Below are 17754 nucleotides of genomic sequence, written 5' to 3'. Positions count from 1 at the left end.
TCCTTGATGAGGACAGCTACCGAGTGTTTGTACGGCTTTTTCTAAGTATGGTGAGCTGTGCGGATCCCGGCTGAACAAGGGCAAAAGCAGAGCGCTACGCTTTGGGTCACTTGCCACTGACCTTGCTGGAGACGTAGAGTGGGTGAGGAAAGTCCAGGTGCTAGGCGTAATTTTCCACGCGTCTGGACAAGTCTGTGAGACGTGGAAGGGTCTATTGGACACTGCCGACAAACGCATCGACATTGCTTCAGCTTTCAGGCCGTGTCTCTCTGAGAGGAGCTATATTATTAAGTCGTGCGTTCCAGCGGCGCTCTTTTACGCGGCGAGGGTGGCTCGGCCACCTCAGGACATAACCTGTCGACTGGCCACAAATTTGGAACCTTTTTCTGCGCTGATAAGACCGAGTCGATTGCGCGCGCTCTGCAGAGTCTGCCCCGCTGCGTGGCCGAGCTTTAGCTTGCCATGCCTGAACACGATGTCAAGTGTTCTAGCGTTGCGCGGTGTGTGTAAACTCGTAGATGATGATGAGTACCCAGGGCGGGCTCTGTTTCGCTAGTTCCTCGGTACTGCTCGCCTGTTGTTTTATGATGAGTGCTTTACCTGATCTACAGCCATGCAGCCACCGGCCTTCTATAGGTACGTTACTAAAACACTTAGAGGATTTCAGTCGAGCAACCCACATTTGGATAGTATAGCCTCATCTGCAACTGACATATTCGAGAAATTGGCTATTGGACAGTTGGATGACCAGCCAAAAGAGAAGTCCTGTGGGGCGCGCAGGCAACAGTTAACGTCAGCGGTGGTTCCTGCAGACGTTCGTGATTTGGGGTGGCTGCGTGGCTGGAGAGCCCTGCTGACGTGTGAGCGCCTTGCAGCATTTGGTGAGGTTCACTCTGCCCGGTTCCCGCAATGTGGACGCACCGAGGCTCTTCAGCATGCTCTTTTTGAGTGTCGTGTGACCGCCACATTCTTGGTTTTACTCATCAGAATGTTTGAGGTGAGGCTGGGAGTCCATACGAAATCGAGAGATCTGTTCGTCAGCTTTCTGCTGTGTGTGGGTCCTGTAAATTGTGTGAATGTTGCATTGTCTGTTATTATGTACAAAGGCTCCTGGGCCCCTGTCAAGCTGTTTATTGCAGCTTTGAGTCTGGGAGACCATCCAGAGCTACACTTGTGTGAATCTGGTAAATAAATTTGACTTGACTTGAATTTAATTTTGTTGCTTGGCGCCAGCGAGGTACAGCCGCTTTGCAGGCACGACCTCAGGGTGACATGTACCCCATGGTGTGTGCGTTTGTAGAATGGCCATAGAGCACCTGCAGCATGAGCTGGGGTCGTTGGGGAAGAATCTGTCCTCCTGCGTTGGTCGACTGGCTTCATCAATTCTCCTAAAACACCATGCAATGGTGTATAGTGCCTTATTAATAAGGTGTAACGCTTGCCTGTTGTCTAGGGAAGGGAGTTGTATGTTAAGAGGCCGAGGCGCAGTTTAGGCAGCCTGTCTGAGCATTCCTCTCTGTACGGACATAGACAGGAGTACAGAGTATAACTGAGGTGTGTGAACTATTGTGGTTTTTATGTTGGAACTCCTGTGTCTGGACCTACTGCCGCGGACATTAATGTAAAGAGCCTTCGGTGCGGTGTACTCTTTTTTTTAGCGAACTTGTGCGATGTTTACTTCGTCTCCTCTGTAGCACATTGCGTATATCCTAGCCCTGTCGACCCCTGTAGTAGCTAACTACAGAGGGCACTAAGTGTCACTAGTTTTAATAAATTCTCTTCTCGACAGACAGACAGACAGACAGACAGACAGACAGACAGACAGACAGACAGAACTAAATTTCGGTGTTTAAGTAGCCCAAAAAAGGCTATCGTCTTTAAAATTACCTATTGGTGTTGAACGGAGATAATGTATCCGCCGCGCGTCCCCATTCCCTGAAAATTGCAATACGGGGATTCGAACAAATTTATGCGAAGGAAAAATGTCCCTTTTGGGTAGTTGTAACCCGATGCTAGCATCCCGTACCCTCACCTTTTACGTCGAATGAGTTATACAATGCTTGTGGCGTTATAAGTACAGACCGTAACTTTACGCAAAATGCCTATTTTCCCCGTCAGTGCGCATCAAGGCTATGTGACATATAAGCACGAACTAAGGAAAGTGGAGCAATTTCACCAATAATGTATTGTGCCTATTTTGACTATATCGACTTTTTAGCGCGTATTTTTACTATATGGGCTTACGTGGGCCTTTTAGCGCCTCAATGCCGTTTTGGCGTTATATATGCCTTCATTTTTGTTGTTCGAGTCGATGTTTTACGAGGACTGTTCACGCTTCAGGAGCCCGCAACTGAGTATTTGTCGCACGTCGCTTACAAGAAAAATCCGTCAGCCGTGCCAAACAAGCCGATAAACCCCAAGCGTACTCGTGCCATAGGCATCTCGACCTCCCCACACCGGCCGAGCTCCCAGAGGCTCGTACGCAGCGACGCCGCAGCCACCCTAAACGACGTCTCCCCTGTCCACACGAGCTGTTTTGCTCTATGTTCTTATGACGCACTGCGTCCACGGACCAACGGCGTCAACTTTTGCGCATGTGCCCTATCAATTGCTAACGCAATAAAAAAAATGGCTCAAATTCGCGCTGTGAAGGTGGTGGTTGGAAGGCAAAGTTTAAACGACACCCACAACAATTGGCCATGCGACGTCGCTTGAATTCACACACGTGGCTCTACAAAGAGTGAAACCAGAGATTCTGGCAGCCGTTACCTGGAATTCGCGGGAGCGGCGTTCCGAACGCAGCAGCGTTGGCCACGGCCGGACTAGAGCGGCGAACGACGACGCCGCTGTCGCCCGGCCGTGCGTCGGAAGAAAATTCCAACCTCCCCTCGCGGAAACCCCTGTGTAGATGCGACGCATAGGCGGAGCGGCGAAGGGACCGCGTTTTATAGCGCGCATAACGTTGAGGGACTGCGTAAGCTGGGGGAGGGGCGGACAACGCCGCCGACGACGACGACGACGCCGGAGGGACAAGGCGAGTGAATCAGATGCTCTGCATCTAAAACAGAGAGGAGCGTCCTTCGAAGGGTGAGACAGCGGAACCTAGCCATCCTGATGTGCTATCTAGGGGCTACACCATCGCGCGACACAAGCGTATACACCGAAACAATTCGGCATGTGAGTTTGGTGATCCCAATTTGTACTGAGTTAAACCCGTTACTTTAGTAAGTGTGAGAATTGCGAGCAAGCTGAGGGAACTTTTGTAATCGCTATTTACCAGATCCAGTTGGTCCTTTCGCATTTTGTAATACTTGTTAAAACACACCAGAATTGGTATGCACCAATTTTGAAAACGTAGTCCAAGCAGAGCGCAAAAGGTAGCGTTTTTCTAGCGGCCAGATGTCTGTATGTGGTCTCTACATTTTCTTTTCCTACCCTGCAAAGCAATCCTTAAAGGGGTCCTGAAATACCTTCCGCCGATGCGTGGATGTCCATGTAACCAAATAAAGCAATGAATTAGCAATCTCCTCCCGCAAGAATTTTGTTGAAGCGATGAGTATTAGCTGAGAAATCGTAAATCAAAAACCGCGCATTATCGTCGCGCCGCGTTTCCTCCTCCTTTCAACTTACTCTCCGCTGTTGACGGCGAGCGAGCCTTCCCTCCCATGATGCTGCGCTCCTCCGCGGTGACGTACTTCCGCTATTGCGCTGCTCACACAGCCGTCTGCTACGGGCAAGCTTTGTTGACACCATGAATCCCACACTCCGCTCAATGCTGGAAAAGCGAACGAAAAACCTGGCCCCATGTGTGCGGCGGCCTGGCCTTGCCCTTTCGCGGTGTACGTTGCTGCAGAACTTTGCTATCGGCGGCCCGCGACGTTTTATCGGCGGCGAACTCGCAGCCGCACGGGGAGGATCCTGCGCTCGCTCCCTTGGATGCACAGCGCACTGTTTATCCAAAAAGCGTCGTATCAGATGTGGCCCCGCTGGTGCCGGGTCTTATTTTGTGGCGGTGGTAATTCCTGCCGGCGGCATGTGAAAAAAATTCCCCGCATTTCCCCGAGGGGAAGAATGTGAAAGTGCGAATGCACGAGTTGAATTTGCGCGGTTCGGTAATGTTCGCGAAAGAGAGATCACACACACACACACACAACTACAAAGAAAGAAAGATGCATTTATTCACAGACACCTATTTGTGTTGTCGTTGTACTTGACTGCTAGAGCGGATCTCAGCTTTGAAATTTCGTGTCAGTACTCCTTTAAGCAGGTGCATTAGCCCTTCTCACGCCCGATTCTTGGCCAATCCCCCACGTGGGTATGTGTCATGTCAGCGGCCAGGCAGCGCGCGCCCATCTCCCCCCGTTGCCAAGGAAGACGAGGAGATTCCTGGCCAATCCCCCACGTGGGTATGTGCCATGTCAGCGGCCAGGCTGCGCGCGCCCATCTCCACGTGCGCGGACATCGCCGGTGGACGCAGGATCAGGGTCGCTTAAGAAGTGCATTGCACTTAAAAGACATTTTAAACCGATACAGAACCCGTGCACAAAACGCCAGTTCAGCTTGGGGCGACGTGTGGTGGAGAGCGGCAACGTTGGCAAAACATGCTCCGCCGCGGCTGTGAGCTTTCTAGCGCTGGAGCGAGCACCATTTCTTTGACAATATCAAACATCGGTTGCCCTGGCAACAAGGCACAAACCGCTCTAGAAGTCAGTTACGGTTGCGTGATCCCGGTTGAGCTTCGGTCCCCACCTCGCGGCATATGGGCACTGCAGGCATACTACTCACTCCCATTTGGAAGTGCGAGATGCGTTTGGCATTACAGGAGGCGATGGTGTGTGTGTTGTGGACGCCTTTGTTTCGCGATGAAATGCGACGTTGTGCTTCTGCGGGTGGATAGTGCTTCCCATGGTCTGGATTATCTTTCTCAAGCGGCGTACGACTCAACCTCGCATGGGGTATGTGCAGTGTGCGTGGCTAAAAGCCATCTCGGCTTGTGCGCCAGAGTTAAGTGACTTGCTGTTCGTCCCCGAAAACCGCGCGCGAGGTGAGTGCCGAATTTACGAGGGGCAGGAGGAGGCAACCCATCGTCTGTCAATCGCGGTTCGGACTTGCAACGCATGTTGTGACGTTGTGTTCGTTCGAAACGCGTCTCAGAATTGTTTGGAAGTTGAATAAAATGTATGCGTCAAACCCGGGCATTCGGCTCAGGGCGTTCTCAGCGATTGCAAGAAAGAAGTGCCACGGGGCTTCAACGCTTTCTTTATGGAACGTACTCACGTAAGAGAATATTCATCTCGTGTCATGGCCCTGTTGCATTCAACACAAACGGTTAAGCGTTTGTTTACACTTGTTTCGTTTGTCGTAAAATGTCCAAGCACTCCGGCACTCCGCTGGCAGATCAGCCGGCGAGCCGACGCTGAGCAGACGACTCATCTCTTTGCCGGAAGTGCGTGAAAACGTCGCCCAATAGCAGGATGTCTAGCTCATGACGAACATCTGGGAATCGATGATGTAGACATGAGAATATGGCGGCGTCCAAAAACACGAAGGAAAGGGTGAGAAAAAAGCGACAAACTTTGCAACAAAAGTGTGAGCTTTCCGCTGCGCGTAAAAGAGTAATACTTGGCACAGATGATGTTGACGACCCAGTCTAACGATTGCGCTAGTCAATTTAGTGTGCTCAAAACGCCTTACAGGGCCCCTTTAACGTATTGTTGCCGTATGGCCACTCAATTCCGTCGGGTCCGGGTTACCCAGGAGGTGCAGTAGAAAAAGGTAATCAAGCCATACGAAGGAAGCGCGCAATGGACGGGAAGTACGCCCGAGTAGGCCAAAAGCAACCGTCGCTAAAGCAGACGAGAAAGCCATCCCTCCAACGCGCCCGCCGGTACAAGCAGGCAGCTGCGCGCGGGGAACGCTGGGTAATAGCGTCCTATCGCGATGCCATATACACTGTGCTGAGGGAGTGAAAACTGCCCTCTCTCTCCCCCTCCTCGTTAGGAGTTTCTTCTCCCGCACGCCAAGAAGGAATCATTGGCTGGTAGAGGTAGAAAGCTTTGCTTAAAACAAGCAACAAGGAACATTAACGCGACACATCCGCGCACGTGCAAATCAAGGTCCAGTACGCCTCGTAGGGGAAAACCATGTGCAAATCTGACACACCGAAGCTTTAAGACGACGCCAAGAACACGTGCTAGAGGGAGCGAGAATCGGAGCTTATAGGAATGAGCATGTCGGCACTTTGCAAATACTCTAGGCGTGACACACGTCATTTCCATGCCGGGTAACCTTCGAGGGTATTTGGAACGCTTGACGGTACCTCAGTTCTGGGTTCCACCTGCATGTTCTTCGATTCAGCCCAACCTTCAGCCTTTTCGTAGGAAGATACCCGCGCTGCTGCGGCAGCTTGTTCCCGTGCGGAGACCTGCGGGTCGTTACCAGACAAATTATTCTTTTTCGTCTTGCCTCGTTTTGTTCGGGGCAGGCAGCCCTTCTCTGAGTCGCACGTTCCGCTGGACGGAACGGGATCTTGCACCGCCGTCATGGAGCAGTAGTTATCGAGAAGAGCTTATGGCCTCACGCTAGCCTGAGTCGAGGTTGCAGACGTCGTGGTGGGCGCAAAGCAGCCTCATCTGTTCTTGCTTCGTCCGCTCCCCATCAGGGACGTGAACGTCAAGGCAACTGCCTGCTGCGCCGGCAAGTATAGCTCGAAACGGTTCGCACTGCTAACGTTGATGATATCGGAAAGATTCAGGTGACTTTCGGCAGTCGTCTTCACACGAACCAGGAAACCCTTGCGTGTGCGTAGCTCACGGTCAAAAGTAGAAAACTGTAGCTTCGGCAAGAAAATTGCCGAGGTGGATGTGCGTGAGCCACGGTGGCTAGGGTCCTTGCGATGGGCTAAACTGCCATTGGTCTTGTGTTTCATGCCAGGCGTCAAAGGATCCTTCGAAGCCGGGTGCCGCCGATTGAGGGCAAGGTATATTTCTTCTCTGTACGCCAAGGCATCGAAGTAATCCCGTTCAACTTCCTCAGTGTCAAAAACATCAGTTATTTTCGGTTCTACCTTATAAAGTGCGGTGTCTTTGATTTCGACAAAGTCACTGGTCTCTTGCAAGTCGTGCAGAGACGGTGAAGCGACTTCAAGAATCTCACCCGATGCCTTGAGCAGTCCCGCAACAGTCCCGACAACGACGCCTTGCTTCCGGTGCAGCTTGTCCATTGTACACTTACTGACGGTCATTCCGAAACGGTCAGAACAACAGTGCTGACCTCCGGCTGAGATCGTGGCTTAGCAGACAAAATAGCTGTCCGAACAACGGATTTGTTTCGTACCTCAAGCCAGGGGGGGGGAGGGGTTGCCAAGGGCGGGGATGCCGGTGGTCTCCTTTCTCGCTTGCGGTTACCTTCCCCGATCTCACGACACCAAAATATAGAGGGAGAACCACGCAAGGCAAACCGGAGCCACGGCTGCTCGTAACGGAGAGGACTATGAGTAAGAATACAATGTAGAAGTCAGTAAGAGTACAATGTACAAGAGAATTAGCCACATGGAAATTCAAAATAATTAGCCTCGAATAATCTTGCGTGCTGTCTATAGTAATGATAATCGGTATACAGTGCATAGTTACTGAATGGTGTATTTTCAGCAGCATCGCTATTTATCTGCTGCTGCCGTACAGCATAGCTCAGTAATTTATTTTGTTTGGAATTATGGCACTTCCTTGTAGTATGCATGTGATTTCTGTGTGTTGTCAAGAGTTGAAGAAGTAGTTCTGCTCTGTCAACGAATAAATACCTGCAGTTAAGGGGTTTCTTCAACGCGTAGTTGTGTCTTCAAGCAGCAGTTTCCGATTGTGCCGCTTCCACCAGAGCCCGTTGTTACCCCTACAAAAACTCGGATAATGGTGAAAAACTACTACAAAAACACATGCCGGTGGAATTAACAGCTTGCAGTCGACAAAAGTGTCGCAGCCTAAATTATTTAAACCACGTTAGTGCTGGAACGTGATCTGGCGCATTCGTGTGCTTATTTCACACTCTTAATAATAATAATTTCCGCAGCTGAGAACTTGCGCTCAACTCTGACTGAGAATGCTGAGCGCATTTCGAAGGTCCAGGACAGATCCGCCACTATCCCCAAAGGACCGGTTGCAGATAGAGCCATTCCTGTATAAAATTCTGCCATTCTGTAAGACATAAACTTCTTGGATTCCCTGCGCGAAAAGAACTGCCGGAGGTACTGAACAGCAGACACTCTGATATTCTCTATGAAATCAGGTAATGGGGCGTCCCGAAGTACAAAAACGTGCCCCCAACTCTAAGACACGTTGAGCGTTCTTTTCTTCTACACAGGTATCGACTGAAACTAGGTACAAATTAAAGCAGGAAATCCTTGGAATGGGTCTGGTTTGTCATGACTTTTAAGCACTTCTTTTGTTTTAGAATTCCCTGCATTTCACGCAAATCTGTCACACTAGCAACTCTTGTGCGCCTTATATTTACGATAAAGACAAAATTACTTTCATACATTATATGGCTTGTCCGCTGTTTTTACTTCAAGTCAAAAATGTGCCGTAACATAGCTGCTGAAGTTATACAAATTGAGCCTATATGTACCTAAACGACAGTCTTTGGAGCCAGGGGCGTAGCCCGAAGTTTTGTTTTTCGGGGAGGAGGGGGGCTGAGATTGCACCTCGACTTCCTCCCTATTATTTTTCAAGGAATAAGAAATATGTAAAATAAATACATAACTAATTAATGAAATTTATAACGAACAACTGAAAACACATAATTAATAAAGGTCAAGAACATGGAAAATAAAATATTATATGGAAAAGTTCGCATGTTCCGAGAATTGTGGCAGAATTGCTATGGCTGCTTGAAATTTTCTGCTTTCGCTACATAAGAAGAAATAAAACTTAACGATGCAGAAGAAATTTACACATGTATACTTAACAAACTAGGAAGCAAAAGGCGTGGGACTAATTCAACCAAAACTACGAAAGCATGAAAACGACTTTATAATTGTGAAAAGCACGAAACAAACAACTTGTGGGTGGCGTGGACCACACAGACAGCACTATCTACAAATCAAGTTGCGTTTGTGAAAACAGGTTATAGAACCACCACGCTCTCCTTTTTTTTCTTTTCTAGTGTCTACTACCCAATGTTCTTTGGAGGAGTCAGTGCCTTGAAGAAAGAACATATGTTGAGTGTTAATGGCTTTTCAAATAAATACTGGGGCTGGGGAGCAGAAGACGATGACATGTCAAACAGGTAAGTTTGCCAGCACAAAAATCTTCTAAAGGAAAAGGAACCTGACTTGCTCCTACCCACAGACAGATGCTATTGAGCGACTGAATTAAGGAACAACGACAATTTAGACGTCACATGTGCGTAGTGTTTGAGATCCTCGCTAGTCCCAACCCTTTTATCGGCGGGTATCGGGTGCAGGTATTGCTGCGAGGGCTTCTTGTAGCCTTTTCTGCGTGCTTCAAAGTGATCGTGGTGCATTGCACGCAGAAGTCAAGAGTGTGAAGTGGAAGACACGCTGAAGAAATTGCTTTTGAAGGATTCGTTTTGGGATAAATAATAGAGGATCCAATCTGTTTTCGTCAGGCACCTGCTTTCGTAACATAGTGTAAAGTTCGGCTCTCCGGCGTGTAAATGCGAAGTTGTCGAACCCTGAAGTCTTCAGATCTATGTATTAAGTTTTAATTCAAAGCCAAAAGCAGCAAGGGGTGCAAGAATTGTGTCACGAAAAAACGGACCAAACGCGGTTTCTGTGTCAACGAGTGCTGCGACTGAAACACATCAACTCAGGGATTGTTCTTCTAAAGACGAAATGAGTCCATATATGTGGTTGATGGCCGCTCTATACTCCCAAAGAGAATGCATTATAATTACGTTAAATACCCTGCTTTCAACTTGCCTGGTCATTATAAAGACTATCATATTTTTATTATTTCTGCCGCGTCTCACCAATGCCATCACTCGAAAAGAATCATCGGTTTTTGGTGCACGTCTATATATTGAAATTGTAGCAAGGTTCCGTACTTTCCATTGGAGAGGTACCGTTCCACATGGCGAACTAATTTAGAGTACCCAAAAAAACGCAGTCCAGAGTTGCGGGACAAATGAGAAATGGCCGTCTAGGTTATTTCTTTTGGCCTGGTGAACAACGCGCTTTGCCAAGGGAAATTGCTTCGTTGATTTCACGCACCGAAAAAAAAAAATGTCGAAAGCGGGGCAAGCAGCTCACGGCGCCATGAGATTGCAGGTTTGGGGCATATCTATAAGCTGATCTGGTAGGGGTAGCCTACAATACATTTCAGCCCCTTCGTTCAAAGAAATATCGTCACGCCACCAAAGTGCACTAACAGCTGGAGAACGCTTTTACAGATTCCCTTAAATGGATCTGCGAAAGTATTCGCCAGCTGTTCAGTGCACTTTTGCCGAAGTGCGCAAGAAAGTGCACTATCAGTGCACTTTTGCGCGTTGTTAAATAGCAACGCCCAATATGCTTGGTTAAGGCTTGCGGCATCTAGTCTTGAGCAAAAATCGCGCCGCCACCACTGGTATTTTTTTTATGTAACGGCTCGTACGCCTCTGTTATGCAAGCTTCTCGTAGGTCTAATTTGCCAAAGCATGTCGCGCCTTGAGCTCCCTGCACCTGAGAATGTCTCGCCATCTTCCGTAGGTTTAATCTTGTACCTTTAAGCCTTTATTCAAGACTCGGCACGATTCCGGGAGAGAGTTGGTGATGGTTGGAGTGGTGCTATTCTCTCTAGTTGCTGGTCTAATTTTCTATGTACATTTGCTTTGGCGGCTACCCAATGTGCGCACCTGGCCCTCATTCTACGATGAAACACAGCTCCGTCTGGAGAGGATACTGGCGTAGTGATCGCTCCCTCGCGCTTCTAGGTGTGTGCACCAGAAGATTTCCAGCCTGACACAAAGGGAAAGTCCATTCATTTGATGATTAGTGGGATCTGTAAGAAAGCAATTGGCCGCCGTCATCCATACGTCGTCTTCCATAGTGTTGAACGGAATGTGTTATTATAAGCTCGGCGATCTTTGATCTACGCTAATTTGTGTATGCGCCCCCAATATCTCATTGTGTGCGTCGAAATTCTCCCATATTATGCCAGGCGGTAACATTGTAGTGGCAACATATTCAAGCCAAGAAGAGATAAAGGTATTTCCGGGCGCTCGGTACACAGAAATGAGCGCAAAAGGATGAGAACCAATTGCAGTCTTAGAGCAGACATATTGCTCAGTTAAATGTGGTGACCTTAGAAATGCATCCAGCCGGATTATCGTTTCGAAAACCGTTAAACAGGAATTGAAATCGTTAAGACGTTTGGGATGGCGGCTGTCGTAGGTTTTAAACGAAAGTGACCTCAATGCGGAATAAACGCCACAGTTTACGAAAATACGCAAGCTTCGAGAACAACTCGGTGTTCCACTGAAAAATTGCCGTCCCAGGAATGAGTATTTAAAGACAGCGTCGAAGATAGGGTAGCCGGCCAACTCTTGTTTCTTGCGACCTGTACGCCACGCCCAGTTGCGTAGCAGGAGGCTAGGACAGCCAAAAGGCCTTGAGTAGGCTCAACAAAAAGGAATCAGGGAGAAGAGGGGTTGCCACGCTGCAGAGTATCGGATTAGGTAGGCTCACTTTGTCTGTATGAACTTCCCTTCTTTCAGACTTGTCGTAGTCTATACGGGACTTAGTTTCGAGTATGAGTATTTCTGCTGAGAGCGAGCATCGGGTTTTATTTCTGGGGTTTGACTGCACTTGGACTACTCCTGCAAAGTACTTGCTCGGGGTGTGTTACGTTGAAATGTAGTATTGGGTAGTTATTACATCCATGTTCCTAACGCGTGTTCCCGGTTAAGCGGGGATTCTTGTAGCCTCGAAACATTTCCCTGAATTTCCTGTCTCCGTCGCTACATTTTTTGGAGAGACCGTACGACGCAGGACACGTACCGCCATAGTTGCAGCACAGAGGTTGGGAGCTGTCTGCGTGAATAAGACGCAAACTATACTTTCCAGAGCATTGGGCCTCTGTAATACTGCCGGTATTGCCATATTTATAGCACTCATTTGAAACACTGCTTGATGTTTCTGCTGCAGGAAGGCTTCCCAACCACAGGTACGCCTGCTGAGGTTGTGGCGAACAGGCCTGAATTCTGGAATGCCAGATAGCCAGAAAGACTCCGGAAACGCATTGTCCTTGGAACGTCAGAACAAGACTTGCCAGCAAATAGGTTTTCCGTCTGGGCCACATAAAGAGTTTCTAAACTCCTCATTTGTGCACGCTGTAGGGACACCTTGAATACTACCGCAGGTCTCTATGACAGATGGCGGGATGCCAACTATAACAGCAATAATACCCAGAGTTCAGACCTACACAAAACGGTTAGCGGCAGTGCGAGATGGCATAGTTAGAAAAAAGCTACCATCCCTCTTGAGGTGAAGAATCCAAACATTTTGTTTGTCCATTGCCAAGATGTTACGGTTGGCTTTTCGGAGGACTAATCCTGCTTCTGTGGGTTGAAATGCGGCCAGGATTGTGCCTAATTTCTTGTGCGTGTCCACAATTTCTTCATCTAAGCACAGAATCTTCGGACGTCTGGAAGACCACGAGCATTTATGAGCCAAGCGGGCACGGCGTGCCTGCTGGGACAGACGTGCCATATAAAACTACCCAGCGAGCTTCGTTGGACCCGGGTGGAGCATACATGAGGAAGGAATGTACATTATAGCGACAAAGAGCGCTTTTATTGGCGGTTCTCTGCGGCTCTGCGTCGTGTGCACCCAGGGGCTTCGGCGTATTGTAACGTACTTAGACTTCTAATGTTTGACGCTTCTAGTGGTATTTTACCACCGCGTGCTGTATAATTTTCCTGGTGAAAACGAAAGTGTGGTGCATATAGCCCAGAAAAAAGTAATCTTATTTTGTTTTACAATTAGGCTGGAGCCTTACCTTTTTTTTCATTTTTGCAATTACATTTTTCTCTTTTACATTTATTACTAGGCTTAAACACCTGCACTTGAACATTCACAGAAGGCCTGCCAGTGTGGCCAGGTACACGGCACTCAAACACGTCAAAGCTAAACCCAGTGAGCAGCGGTGAGTTTCTCTTGTACATCTTTTAACTACTTTATGTGTTTCAACACAAACAGACTTTTCCATTACTTTATATGATGCTCAAAAACAGCGTTAGTGTAAGGACCACCCAAGCCGAAACTGGGCTCCGGGATTTTATTTTATTGCACCGATATTTCACGTTGGGTGAAGTGCTAACTGCAAATTTCAGAGAATTTTATTGTCCCACATGAGTTCCATGTATGGGCTTATGAGCCCCCTGAAGTGTTCAAAGCCAGCATGTGGTGGCCTTTACGATTTAAAATTTAGGATTAAAAATTTTAAATTAGGATATCATCAATGAGAAGTTGCTATTACTTTTCATTGAATGTTTCGTGGTCGCTTTATGATAAAGGGGTAGTCAAATGAACAAGAAGAAAAAACACAACCTAAATTTATTTTAAGGAACCAGCGTGTGGTAACTCCCCAAAAGAAGGTGGTGTCTTTTGAAAAACTTTTAAATTAAAACTTTTAAAAAATTTAAAACTTTTTAGCAGAGACGTCGTAGGGGAAATATCATCGTGTTAACTGCATCTTAGCAGTAAAGGTGTTTGACCACACAAAACCAACGGCGCCGCTACAATCGCAAACTCATGTTTCTCAGTGACGGCTTTTCTCGGCGGCTTCCAAGCCTGCAGACGAGCCCCTCTGATGCAATGAAGGCACGGCCATGGAGTAACCACTTATGTACAATTGCTCCACATCGTTTCGTTCAGGCCTGTATTGAGTACTTACTCGAAAACAGTGAGAGTGGGATCTATTAGGTTATCATCATCATCAGCAGCACCAGCATCCTCATCATCATTTTCGTTTCCCAATGCATGACAAAGGTCTGCCGTGGGCACAACCCAAGGTCATAGGAAGATATAAATAACTCAAGCTTGTAGGAGGCCCCCACAGTGCCCTTAGGCGGCTCTGTGAGTAGCAGGAATGTATCGTGATACCTGCATACCTATGTACAGAAAGATATCACAAACATATTAGTACCTTCCCAAACGTACTTCTACCGTTGAGAATTGAGAGTTGCATTTTAACAAATTTGAGGTTATAAGACAAGAATAGTGAAATCTAGAAATTCTTCACACAAAAATCGCGATATTTGCGCCATTTTCGGAGGAAGAATATATTCTGTTGTGAAAGGGTTTTTACTGTTAAAAAAGGGGTAATATATGCACCTACACACATTATTAGCCTTTGTCACAAAGGCAGTAGAAGCTGAAGCAATCTGCAGCACTGGATTGGAAAATATTTGCCCTACCATTAAATATGTTGCTACATTTAAAGCACTCAGGTACCTCGCGCAGGAATTTGTAAGTTCCCCCCACGCCTACGACAAGTTATAAAATCCCGACGTGTGAGCAGCCTTGCTAAAATTCCACAAAATCCCGGAAACCGTCACCTCAGACCAAGTTGACGTTCTTCACATCTGGCTTTCTGCATTCACGCTGTCAGAGAGCTAAGACTCATTGATATTGTTCTAGTAACCACATGAAATACATGTATGTGAGAGAAAGAAATAATTTTTTTTGCATCTCCACAGGTTTCGCCTTCTACACTCATGGAAGTACCGTTACAAGAAGGATGGTTTGAACAGCGTAAAGTACAAGCGATTGGACATGGTGTTCAACAAGCTCTATACGTGGATCTTGGTCGACCTTAGAGGACCTTAAATACGACTCAAGATTAATAGGCGTACATTGTGAATTACTGCACCCAACGGGGCATCCAATATAACTGTTTACAAGCGTCGCGAGAATGTTATAGGCGTTGCGTTTTCGCGATAACATGAAAGTAACTCACAAAGATGAACGCATGGCGCGCAGTCGTCACCCGCGACTGTCTTGTAATTTCAAGAGACGATTTTGTCGCGTAAATTTGTTATTTATCACTGTTATCACCCTCCATATCGCGAAGCGCTCAACAGAAACATGTTTTTGCCGTCGTTATTGGTAATGTATCTTTCATTATTTGACAGAAAATAAGTGCGATGGATTAGATTATGACAGCAATAACAGTTAACACCCAGCAGTTGGAAACCTTCTGTTTAGAGCTACGTTTCGTAAAGCATAACTAAAAATCGAACGCAATATATCCCGCACTTAAATTCGTGAGAGAGTTTCAAGCATTGTCGCTCTATCTGCCGCCTTCGTCTACTTCACACCGCAAGCCTCCAAGCTCAGTTACTGAGGCTTATCGCGCCAAATGTAGCTCCACATTTCGGCAAACCTGCCTTATTCCCCTCCAGAGTAACTGGGGCTTTACGAAATTCGGTTTCGCATTCCGCCATTTCGGCGAAACGGGAACCTCTTAATTTGTTTTTCCAGCTATATTTCAAACTATGTTAATCTTCAACTAGGAAAGTTATCAATACCAGCTTTAGTAGGAAGACAACTCGATAACAAAGGTGTGGCCAAGCGTTGTCACTGCGTGGGTTATAAACCATGCACTTCGCTTGCAATGACTTTCATAGCTTAAAGGGTATGTTGGTTGCAACGAAAATCTGAAAACAAAAATTATGGAGATGACTTATATTACGTCTACCCAATTATTCGATGTTTGTTTTGGGTATAATTAACGTTACAAACCAGGTTGACAACGTTCTCTTCATGTAACCCGATCTGTCCGTCTAAGGCTTACATTAAAATATGCTTGCTATTTGAAATTAACCAAAAAATAGGCTCCTTTTAAGTTCCCTTCACATGTTTACTATAGTTTGTACGGGGAATTCTCTGCAGCGAGGTCGATTAACTACGCCATTTTCAGTCAAGTAGAAGTTCTTAAACCTGCAATTCCCCCCACGTCTGCCCCTGGCACCAATCAAATTGTGGACATGAATGTGTAAACCGTCCATGATTTATAGCAATTTTTATTTACCGTGCCGATGTACATGCGTTCACTTATTTGTCTAACATATGTCTAGGTACGTTACGCACAGACTGCGTAATATTATTTGGGCCCAGAACAAATTTTGTTTGTAAACAGCAGTTAACAAATGAGTTATGGTGTAACGTGTATCCATCTTCATTCCAATGGCCGTAGGAAATCATCAAATGGCCACTTTATAAATTAAGTCAGCCAACTTATGTCTGCACCGAGAGATCAGAGGTATTTGGATTGCTTTTGCAAAAATACACCGGTTGTTTTGTACACTTTTACACGTGCCCAAAAAGTGGAGGGACCACGGCTTCGTGAATTTAGACTGTTATATATTTTGTGCCACTGCCAGCATAACTACAATACGTGCGGCCCGATTTTAGTTTGGAATCGCTTTCTTGAAAAACTTACTTAGATATGACTGGTTAGGCTCCTGGCGGAGAAACGCCCTCATAATCTCTAACCCGTGCGTCGTTTACTTTTTGGGGCACCTGTCCATGTAGCACTGTTTATTGACGTAATTTTTTGATGTCATCTTTATGCGATGGAGTTTTTTTGTGTATACGGCTGATAGTAGTAGTTATGTTGTACTGTTAAATTTTTTAATAGCTATTTTGATACCTTATGTGTGTTGTGCTTCAAATTGTAAGTAAAGTATTAGTTACGTAGAACTGCCTTTTGTCAGTAATTCCGTCAGTAGCACGCGCCGACTATTGCTATGTCAGCGTGTGTTGTGTAAGCATGAAGTGATGCCCTCGTCAGGGAACGAACACATCTATTGCTGTCGTGCCCCGGAAGCGGCTTCTGAATCTGTATTGATGTCCGAAATAAACCTCTACTTAACTACCAGAATAAACGTAACGATGATGATGAAGGCCTAGGGGGCGGCGCCAGGTGCTCTACTCGAGCTGCATTTGTGTGCCCAACTAATTGGCCGGACAGCTGGACCTTCTATCCTCCCTTCTCGTTTATACGAAATGGCGGTGTCCTCAAACTTCTCATCGGTGTACGATTATACCGTCACTGGTCGTAAATACTTCGAGGTAACGATTTTTCGGAAACTGCATGCCACTTTTATTACAGGGCTTTTATGTCCATTGGTGAGCCTGGCTGCACCCGCTATTGCCACAAACTCAGAGACGGAGCCAGTCGGCCACCTTTCATTTACAACGTATTGACAGGCGTAAACCAGAAGGTATGCGAAGTCAAGTCAAATTCAACCTCGACATCCGACCGCACCGACGGCAGCTACCGCCACTACAAAAAGAAAAAGTGCCTCCGTCCTGTGGGCCCTCTTAGAAAGCAAGCACTAGAATGGTCGAATGCCGTTGTGGGCTGTTGTATGGCTCGGTGTTGCGTGTTTGCGTGCATTTATGAGCACGGCCGCACGATCATCAACGGTACTACAGCACAGGCTGCATGTCGAGAAAGGAGAAGGCGACAGGCGCAGTAAGCACACGCGCTAAATAGAACAAGCGATACCCATTTTGGCCCAATAAGGAACGCAAATAAATGACAGGGAGTGATTTCGCAACTACAACTAGTATGCATCGGCTCGTTCTCTATGTTCGTATCTTGCCTCTTGTGCCGTGTGCAGCGATGTGCCTTCATGCTGGAAACTTGGTGTGGCCCACGCCTCGAGCTTTTCAGTGCATTTCTTTTCTAAACGTTCGAATACAATGTGCAAAGCTGTCCACCCCTGACAATGTTGTGTCTGTGCAGAGGC

The 17754-nt window shown here is 47.0% G+C and overlaps 1 protein-coding gene across 3 annotated transcripts in view; it reads left to right on the top strand.

Annotated features, from left to right (window-relative positions):
* Nucleotides 1–16872, top strand: part of LOC144172293 (beta-1,4-N-acetylgalactosaminyltransferase bre-4-like) — a 126878-nt gene extending 110006 nt beyond the window's left edge. For all 3 annotated transcript variants that reach the window (XM_077701044.1, XM_077701046.1, XM_077701045.1), the window contains 3 exons: nucleotides 9157–9279; nucleotides 13044–13139; nucleotides 14695–16872. In XM_077701044.1, the coding sequence (XP_077557170.1) occupies nucleotides 9157–9279; nucleotides 13044–13139; nucleotides 14695–14824 (349 nt within the window). In that variant the 3' untranslated portion in view covers nucleotides 14825–16872. The remainder of the gene's footprint in view (nucleotides 1–9156; nucleotides 9280–13043; nucleotides 13140–14694) is intronic.
* The last annotated feature ends 882 nt before the right edge of the window (nucleotides 16873–17754 follow it).

This window comes from Haemaphysalis longicornis, unplaced genomic scaffold, assembly GCF_048455015.1.
Source record: "Haemaphysalis longicornis isolate Haplotype H1 unplaced genomic scaffold, Haemaphysalis longicornis Haplotype H1 scaffold_20, whole genome shotgun sequence".
In the NCBI taxonomy this organism is placed as follows: domain Eukaryota; kingdom Metazoa; phylum Arthropoda; class Arachnida; order Ixodida; family Ixodidae; genus Haemaphysalis; species Haemaphysalis longicornis.
The sequence above is the reverse complement of the archived record's forward strand: the minus strand, read 5'-3'. Positions and strand labels throughout refer to the sequence as shown.